Below are 10,310 nucleotides of genomic sequence, written 5' to 3'. Positions count from 1 at the left end.
AATGCGTCCAGACAAATTGAAATTCGTGAATTAGGAGTCGTGGTAATTGTTTAAAAATATGCGTAATTTTTCTGGATGCATTTTAAAGTTTTAGCGCCCTTTTTTTTGCAAAAATTTCAATTTTTTTTCAAAAATCGATTGCAAAATTATTACTCGAAAACTATCAGACCGATTTTAACGAAAATTGGTGTGGTGTTTTATTATATCAAAAAGATTTTTTTGGCCAAGTATGAAGATCCTACCTATAAGTACTTTTTAAAAAATCGCAAAATATTGTAATTGTTTTCACTTTTTTTTTTTGTTGTTTTTGCTATATTTGCAATAATTGTATTTTTTATTTGAAAATAGGTATATCTTGTGTAAAATTTAATTACGAATTTTTTTTTCCTCTTCAATTTTTCTCTAAAATGAATAGTTTTTGAACTGTATTGAAAAAAATAAAAAAATGGAATTTTCTTTTTTTCACTATTTGTTTAATAATTTTAGCACACATTTTGAAGCGTGCACATAGTGAAATTATGTTTTGTTGTATCATTTTATAGCCATTAAAGCAAAAATTAGCGATACTATATAAAACATCCATACATGGGTGTTTTGAAACAGTCCCGCCTGGTCTATAATATAAGTCATAAAATAAACTGTAACTGGAAAGTAATAGTCTTTATTATATATTTGAAGAAAGTGCAAATCCCACATTTAGGTCGGAAAAACATTTTTATATGTTTTATAGAAAAACTATATAAAATAAACTTAAAAAATATGCAAGTATTAGGCAGACATTTAGTCACTCATGTTTTCATCTTCTTCTTCACTAGTTACATCTGGTTCTTCAGCCTGTTCCTCACATTTTGGACATTTACATGCGAACAGGTAATTTTTCATTAATTCTTTCCTCCTGGAATGTCTCGATCTGTCTAATGTACATTCATCTAAGTAACTGATGAATATTTCCTCTCCCTCCTCTATATCTTTAATTGCTACCAAGGATAATCTGTGATTGTTATGCAAAAAAGTAGGTTCGGCATTAGGCACACAACTGTGATTGCATGTGCTTTGTAATGAGTACAAAGCAACACCTTCATTATTTAAAAAGTTTCCAGAATGTTCGTCCATTTGATCATATAGGCTATCTATAAATTTGTCTAGGACTTCCCTTTCTTCACCAGTTAATGTAAGATCTGATGTTTTTGTCACCCATTGACTAATGGCACTTGTTCCTACACCTTGTCCATTGGTACCTATTACAAGATAAAAGGTTGTTAAAACAAAAATGATTGAAATGGGTAACAAAAGACTTTAATTTGAAGGGAATTCCTACAGAGATATAGGTTTAAGTTTCTTTAACAGAAAATGAAAGCTTATTTAAAATAATGACCTATTAGCGCAAGAAGACCCTGAAAACCTGCAGGTGTTAAGAACTGTTCGATTCCATCATGGGGAATGGCATTCGTTAATAAATTGTACAAAAGGGAAATCTGAGATGCAAACTTCTCTCCTAAAAGATTGTGTGCTAACTCCTCATCTTCATTAACTGTTCGATGGCAAAACTGCAGAGTTTGTTCAATGACAGCATCTCTATTTGAAGATTGAATTATTCTTGCTAATAATCGTACAATGAGCATGATACTGCTTGTTTCTGGTGGATAATGAACTTGTCTAAAAATAAATAAATAACGTTTTTTATACGTTTTATTACACATGATCTTTTTACAATAATCAGGTAATTTATTGTGTAAGAATATTCTCATAAATTAAGGACTCTCTCTGGATATGTTTTTAGTATTTCTCACATCCAATAAAATTAGTAAAATGTAAATATGTGCTAAAGTTACAATTTTTAAGATATACTTGAATTGAGATGAACACCAAAATGTTATGCCATGCTCTTGACAAGAATTGTACATATTTGTTTATTTGTAATTTTAAACACTCAGTAAAGTACAGTCTGTGGAAGATAATTTAAATTTTAATATGTTGCGCAATCGATGTTCAGTCCCAAGAATTCAGTAAAATTTATTTAAGAGTTAATCTGTTTTAATTAAACTTTTATCGCAAACTGAATTTCTATATGAAAATATTATAAACTTGTTTTAACAATGTTTCTATCACGCGAGCTCGCTATGGGACCTATAGTGTAGGGGGTTAGGTGCACGGGAAAGTGCTAGATAGTACAACAGCGTGATGTTATTTTCATAGCGTTGCGCTATGAAAATAACATCACGCTGTTGTACTACCTAGCACTTTCCGTGCATCTAACTCCCTATGCTATAGGTCCCATAACGACTCGCACTTGTGATAGAAAATAGTATGTGCAACTCGTTCGGAAAAGTTGCCATAGCGCCACTTGGGCGCTTTCCGCACTCGCTTCGCTCGTGCGTCAACTGCATCCGCGTGGCGCTATTGGCAACTTTTCCCCACTCGTTACACAATGTACTATTGTGTATCTCTATATGTAAATGTATCTAATATATTTAAATTGTAAATTATTGCATTAACGTTATACAGGGTGTAACGGATGCTGATGGCCAAACTTCAGGGGGTTATTATACAAGTAATTTTCAACAAAAAAAGTACTATAACATTTGTTTGGAAAGTTGATAGTTGCTTTTATTTAACACTTTTTGATTTCAAAAATTTTTTTGCCATTTTTCATAGAAACAAAAATATTTTTGTTATTTTTACAGCCACATCAAATTTAGACATACCATCGGAAAGAGCGTTAAATTTACTACAAGATGAGCATATAATGAGTGTTTAAAAATCTTCTAAACTAGGTGCTGTAAAATGTTAAATGAAATAATTGTGAAATGAGCAAAATTAGTGGTATCTCCTTATTGGTGGTAACGCCAAAAATTTAAACTACTGTATTTAGTAATCTTTTCAACGATATATCAACTTTTGAGTTTGTTATTTTTTTTGGCAACAATATCAAGGACAAAGGTGATAAAAGTGTAAAAATCGAAAATACACAAACTTTATAGTATTTTATTTTTATTTTAATACTGTTTTTTTAAATTAAGTAACAAAATTGTTGAAAAAATTATTTATAACTTAGTAACATGTTTACAATGACTTAATAATTTTCGATGTAACCTCCCCCTTGACGGATAATAAAACGCACCTTCTGCACACGAAATCAACTGTGTGACGCACTTCTCCATTTTGCTGTCGAAGTAGCTCCCAACAAGCAAAAATCCTTTGTTCGAGCTGTTCTCGAGTTTCAATTGGTACTTCATATACCAAAGATTTTAATCTACCACATCAAAAGAGGTCTAACGGAGTTAGATCAGGACTTCGAGGAGGCCACCTAACTGTACCAAAGCGTCCTATCCATCTATCTTCATAATGCTCGTTTAGCCATGCCCGAATCTCCCTGCTGTTGTCTGCAGGGCAACCATCCATTTGAAGCTAGGAATTAATCCAAAAATTTAAAGAAACCTCTTCTAATATATTATGCAGTTCGTTCTGAAGATCAAGAAATGCCTCTGCATTTAATGTATTTTCTAGTATAATTGGTCCAAGAACGTAATTTCCAATTATACCCATCCATACGTTAACTTTGAATCTGTATTGATTATTGGAGGGACGGTTTTATTACCTTTGCCCTTGATATTGTTGCCAAAAAAAAATAGCAAACTCAAAAGTTGATATATCATTGAAAAGTTTACTAAATACAGTAGTTTTTGCTGAAGAAAAAATACGCCCCCATTAACAAATTTTTGGCGTTATCATCAATAAGGAGATACCACTAATTCTGCTCATTTCACAATTATTACATTTAACTTTTTACAGCACCTGGTATAGAACATTTTTTAAACACTCATATGTGCTCGTCTTGTAGTAAATTTAACGCTCTTTCCGATGATATGCCTAAATTTGATGTGGCTGTAAGAGTAACAGATATATTTTTGTTTTTATGAAAAAAGGCACAAAATTTTTTTATATCAAAAAATGTTACATAAAAGAGCAACTATCAACTTTCCAAAAAAATCTTATAATACTTTTTTGTTGAAAATTACTTGTATAATAAATAACCCCCTGAAGTTTGGCCATCAGCATCCGTTACACCCTGTATATCACTTTTTAATCAAGAATTTAAAAAACATGTAGGTTTTATAAAAGGATGAGCAGGGATGTGTCAAATATAAACTTACTTCCATGCTTCATTTAGTTGTTCCAAAGGATGCACATTATTCCTCTCTGTTGTCTGTAAACAAAGAATTCTATGATATATATTATATGCATCTGCTCGACATTCTGTGGAACAGTATTCTACGCCGCACATTACACATGAAACAATTTTACTCTTATCTGTCATACAGCATTCGGAATAAGGTAAATCCATATAATGTCCAGTTAGTCTGGTCGCATTTTCTTGTGCTGTTTCTAAAGGCCTACAAATTTGATTACCATTAACTTATGAAATATTGAATGTGAACTTATTAATACTTCAAACAATGGTCACATGCACGGTATTGATACGTTGAGTTCCATGAAAATTGGCAAGACACAATAGGATCTTCCTCAAAAATAATTGAACCATTATTAATTTTTTTTGTAGCATATAATCCTTTCCCCTAAAAAATCAAGTACCTATAAATGGATTAAACAAAAGTTTATTGTTGAGTACCTTAGAAGTATCTGATATTCGTACTTCTACATTCATTTTTAGCAAAAAAATACCACGAACACGAGTGAAAACAAAATTTACATAACCTCTCTTTAAAGTTAGGTTAGGCTCATAATAGACCATAGATAAATTGTCATAGATAGACCTCGTAAGTTTATAAGCTCTATGATTAGACTCAAAGAGGATAAACTAATTTATCCCCTTTGGCATGGAGGTCCCACTGCTGTTTGGTTAGGTTAGAGCCACAGAGGCACAGGTGTACACCTTCTAACCTACCTCAAATGAAAAAGCAATTGATTTGATATGTCAGCACTGTCAGTACGACATGGAGAAGAAAATTAAATTATATGTACTATCCCTGTTGAACTATTTAAAGCGTATTCAATTCGCTATTCACTGATAAATATTCATGTTTGCCCAAGTAATCGAGTGAATATTTTGTGGATATATAATTTAATTATTATCCTAAATGTTATTACATTTTTGTTTCTTTTACGTTACAAAATAAACCTCATTTTTTGTAATATCTGAAAATATATAAATGTTATAAATGTGTTTCCTACTTCTAGCCTAGCGGAAAACGTTTACTTCTTTTATTATGCTGTTGTGTTGATAAATGATACTGTGTTGTAGTGATGGGCATAATCGACCAATTTTGATAATCGAGTTATCGGTAATCGAGTACTTCTAATAATCGAGTGATCACTCGAGATACGAGATATTGGCCGTTTTCATCCCAGCGGCGCACAAATATGTTTGTATTAGTCATATATTACTTATATGCGTAGCTAAAAAAAAAAAAGCTCACGCACTTCAAAACCTAACCACTTTTTTGTTTTATTCTAAAAAAAAAGATTACGCAATCAGTGACTATTTGCAGTATGCACTAACATTTTGGGGTGCAACCGTACAGTAATAATCACTCGAGTAGTGGAAGTAAACATCTCGAGATATCTCGAGTGATCTCAATAATCGAGTACCACTCGATTTTTCACTCGAAATCTCCCATCACTACTGTGTTGTGTTGATTGTCCTTGTAGTCCTAATGATTGTAGAATTTGTAGAATTGAATTAATAGGATGTAGAATGGAAGATTTGAAGATTATAAAATATGTTTATTGCGATTGAAGTTCTTGGGAATATATAGCAAATGTATTTCTAAATATTTATATTATTATTTAAATATATAATGGAAAATATTAATATTAATATAACAGTTAAAGATTTTCCCTATATATGCCGAATATGCCTAAGTAAACAAAATTTGAAACCTTTTGAGCAGTCACAAGATTTATTAAAATTGTTTCAGGATATTACCAATATTATTCAGGTAGGTGTCGTATGACCAATTGATTGAATTGAAATTGAAAAATTAAGCCTGTACTGTCGAGAAGCAATTTATTTTAAAATATATTTAAATATGCTTGCTATAATATATTCATTATTAGTTTCAGTACAGGACAAGAAACTCTTTTTTGTGATAGATGTGTAAAATGAATATGTTTGGAAACGATCAGTGCGAACAGAAACCATTTGAATGTAATTAAAAATATGTAGTTAAATATCTTTATTTTTAGATTGAATTTGAAATTCAACTACCGAAAAATGTTTGTGTGGCTTGCCTCGACCAGCTGCAAAATATTTCCTCCTTTATTAATCTATCTAAAAATAATGATACTCATTTGAAACAGATCATCAATGAAAATATTGAAAATAAACCAAAAATCTTTGCTGATGAAGCGAATTTAGACTGTGAGGATATAGATTCTCATCAATGTGCTGATGAATTAGATAGTGATATAAAAATGAAGTCTGAAGATAAAATAGAAAACGTAAAAGTTGAAACTCTTTTTGAATCGAATCAAATTAAGCAAGATAAGAAGATTAGAAGACATTCTACAAAATCACAGTCTTCAAACTGCAGTATATGTGGTGAATATTTTACAACAAAAAATAAGCTCCTTGAACATGAGAGACAGAATTTTAATTGCAGAACAAAGAACTTTAAATGTACACAATGTGAAAAGGCGTTTTTTACAAAATTTAAATTAAAACTTCACATGAGATCACATACAAAAGAGACTCCATTCGAGTGCAATATTTGTTTTAAGAAGTTTAGGCATTCCTCCAATTTAAAAAGGCATGATGACACGGTGCATAAAGGTTTAAAACCGTTCAAATGTGATGTTTGCGGTAAAGGTAAGGTATTTTAATTTTTTTATAAAACCCTTTTTGTAAATAAATTTGGTGTTACTCATTTCATCATAAGTATTTTGACTAAGCTATAAAATTTTATTTATTTATTTTATTTTATTTATTCAGATTCTCATAATTGTAATAATTCCGGCTATACACAGACATACTTGTCTTAATACGTGTCCATAGATGTGTATACACGCAATAAGTATCAATTTTCTCCAGAAATGATCAAGTTACATATATTAAAGTCTCGCCTCCTGGAAGCATTTTAACGTGTCGATGTGAGTAGCATTGGCAAATGTATTTTGATACGATTATATTTATACAATTATTTTACACTAGAAAACTCAGTTTCAAAAATTTAAATTTAAAAATTTAAAATGTTTTAGAAGCCATTCTTTGTATAAAAGACAGTGGTACCTAAAATATTTTGTTTTTCTTTGATTCTGTCTCCTTAACTATGAAAGTGTACATTACTGTTCAGGATCCTAATTCATTTACATGAACATTGTGGATAAAACCGAAAATAAACACTTGCGTGTGTAGACAAATCTAGAGCATGTTATTACTTATATTAAGTCATGTATGTGTGTACCCGGCTATAAAGTCAATAAAACAAATTAATAAATAAAACAAAATAGGTGTGTTCAATTGATTTACGACTGAAAACATTTTTTATTCCTTTAAAGTTTACGTTATTAGAATAAAACTTTAAAATATTATTATACTTAAATGGCAATTTCCACCTTATGTGAAGAATGTTGAACGAACACATTGTAATGATAGAAAAAGAACACAAAAAAATTTCAATTTTATATTGTAGAATATTCAAGACTAGCAACAAAAACTGAGCATATGTATAGCCACAGTGGAGAACATCCATATATTTGTGTGTATTGTGGAAAATCGTTTCGAACATACTCCAACCATTTTTATCACGTATACAGACACAAAGTAAGCAATGGAGAAATAACAAAATCTAATAAGAAAAGCATTTCAGAACTAATCTGTAAAATTTGTAACAAAAACTTTTCTTCGAAATCTAGCGTTTTGCAACATTTACAGTTACATGGCGAAAAAAAATTTCTGTGTACTATTTGTGGTAAGTCGTTTCTACGAAATCGTCAATTAGAAGACCATTCAAAACTACATACTGGAGAAAAGCCTCACGTATGCAAGTACTGTGGGAAAAGTTTCCGCCTAATTAGTGGTTATAAAAGTCATATTTTAATACATACAGGAGAAAAACCTTACAAGTGTAAAATGTGTAATAAAGGATTTGTACAGTCTGTTCACTTAAGAAAGCATCAGAGGGTCCACACAGGAGAAAAACCGTACCAGTGCTCTTTTTGTGGAAAGTGTTTTGCAGAAAAGTGTAATTTAAAAGTGCACATTAGAATCCATACAGGAGAAACGCCTTACCATTGCTCCGTTTGTGGGATGGGCTTCTACGATTCGAGTAATATGAAGAAACACGAAAAAGGACATTTAATTATTAAACAAGAATAAATATAGAATTCTATATAACAAAATCATCAGATCTGAATTATTTTTTGTCTCATTAAATTTTGATAATACAGGATTAGTTCTAAAGAAAAGATATTTTCTCATCAATGTGTTTTAAAATAAGCCCAACAATAAAATAGTTTAAAATTTTTCAGCACAGTTTTTATTACTTCAAATATGATACATTTTTTGATAGTATGAATTTTAAATAAACAAAACACCCTTCGATCAGAATGTTATTCAAATTAAATTTAGTTCAATCTGTGCAGAGAAATATTGAAATTATTGTGAAATAAATAAGTGTAAGTGTTTTAAGTCTTTGTCATAACTTAAGGGTTCCCGTGAGTCATTTTATACCAAAAAGCCTTAGTGAATCAGGGGTTTAATACCGCTGCTTTTCAAGATGCAGGGTGTTGAATTAAAAAAGGGTCACCACATTGAAATATCTCTTAAGATGTATGACGTATATTGACGAAACTAGGACTAATAATTATTGTCATAAGATACAATCAGTTCACCGCATTGGGCACAAATTTGTCAATTAGTGGCAGATGGCAGAGATACTATACTCGTGTATTTTTGAAAATGGATAAGTATATTTAATGTCATTTGTAAGAGAAAAAGGAAAAGCAATTCATTTTAGAGTAATAGTTTTTCTTTTATTTAAAATATTATTAACATACAGGTAATAATAAATCTTAAATAACTCAAAAACATTAATTTCAAAAAAAGATATATCAATGAAAGACATTGATGGTTAGACAGCAACCAAAAATTATTTATATTCTAATAACTTGGAATTATTACACTACTTAAAATTGTATTTTGTAACAAAAAATTCACATACTTTTTTTTTGTGAAACACGTACTTTTAGAGATATTACAAAATTTATTAAACATTACATACAATTTTAAATTCAAAAATATAACTTGGAATTGGCTTGTTTTTCAAATAATATAAAACTTACTATTTTTATACACGTAACATTTGGAATTAAATTCAATTATTCAATTTTTAAAATGCCTAGTGCTGCGAAAATGCTTATTGACAATGCTTCCCAATATCTCCGCCACTGGATGACATTGGTAAACTAATTCAAGATATTCTATTTATTTAGGTAAATTATTAGTCCAAATTTCATCTATCTACATTAAACATTTTCAGAGATTTGTATAAATATATATTATTTTAAACTGCAACGCTCAAAACACAGTGGTTTAAAAAGCACCCTTTAATTAAAAATAGGATTTAATTACTAATCTTTACACAAAAAAAGACCTANATATATATATTTTTAAATGTTGCACATACAGAATGTCTACTTTTATATGTATACACATTTATAAAACTCTTGCTTAAATTGTTTTTTTGTTTTAAATACCATTAAAAACTGCGACTCTTAATGCTCTACTCTTAAGACTACCTGCTAAGATTTTTTTTACCCAAATTTCAGTATAACCATTTAACAATTTTTTTTTCAAATCTGTCACGATAGTGTTCATTGTGTAGAAAGAAATACCCTGTATATTATTTGTTCAAATTTTGGATATACAATTTTTGTATTTTTTACTCAAATTTTGCATATGGGGTTTTTGAAGGGCCCTAAGTAACACTGTAATGTAAGATTTTAAATATAAAAAGTTACTAAAGGGGTATAATAAATTTCGAAGGTACAAAAAAAAATTTGTCATAAGCCTTGGATCTTAAAACTGGTAGCTTTGGTTTTATAAGCTACGCTGTCAAAGTCCTTTAAAAAAACTTCAGTTGATTAACTTAAAGAATAAAAGTTTTATGAATTTATACACAATTAAAAGTAGACACATGTACATATATATTTATATATATGTGTTGTCAAGATGTTTCCGGGTTCCTCTCCGCATATGGTTTTCTTGATTCTGGATAGAATCGTGTTCTGGACGACGTTTCGGCAAGATCACACTTGCCATTTTCAAGTCTTCTTTGTTCTACTTCGTG

The 10,310-nt window shown here is 30.1% G+C and overlaps 2 protein-coding genes across 2 annotated transcripts; one reads left to right on the top strand and one right to left on the bottom strand.

The window, feature by feature from the left end:
• Positions 1-645: 645 nt before the first annotated feature.
• On the bottom strand, positions 646-4,924 carry LOC108916682 (SET and MYND domain-containing protein 5). Its single transcript, XM_018722981.1, has 5 exons — positions 4,631-4,924; positions 4,450-4,577; positions 4,155-4,394; positions 1,376-1,656; positions 646-1,238 (listed from the first exon to the last, which is right to left on the bottom strand). Exons 1-5 carry the CDS (start codon positions 4,751-4,753, stop codon positions 781-783), a joined length of 1,230 nt encoding a protein of 409 aa, XP_018578497.1. The 5' UTR covers positions 4,754-4,924; the 3' UTR covers positions 646-780.
• Positions 4,925-5,659: 735 nt separating this feature from the next.
• LOC108916683 (zinc finger protein 501-like) lies at positions 5,660-9,007 on the top strand. Its single transcript, XM_018722982.2, has 3 exons — positions 5,660-5,960; positions 6,208-6,829; positions 7,653-9,007. The coding sequence occupies exons 1-3, from the start codon at positions 5,820-5,822 to the stop codon at positions 8,336-8,338; spliced, it is 1,449 nt and encodes a 482-aa protein (XP_018578498.1). The 5' UTR covers positions 5,660-5,819; the 3' UTR covers positions 8,339-9,007.
• Positions 9,008-10,310: the final 1,303 nt, after the last annotated feature.

This window comes from Anoplophora glabripennis, unplaced genomic scaffold (genome assembly GCF_000390285.2).
Source record: "Anoplophora glabripennis isolate ALB-LARVAE unplaced genomic scaffold, Agla_2.0 scaffold2351, whole genome shotgun sequence".
NCBI classification, from domain to species: Eukaryota; Metazoa; Arthropoda; class Insecta; order Coleoptera; family Cerambycidae; genus Anoplophora; species Anoplophora glabripennis.
This window is presented reverse-complemented; position numbering and strand designations above follow the sequence as displayed.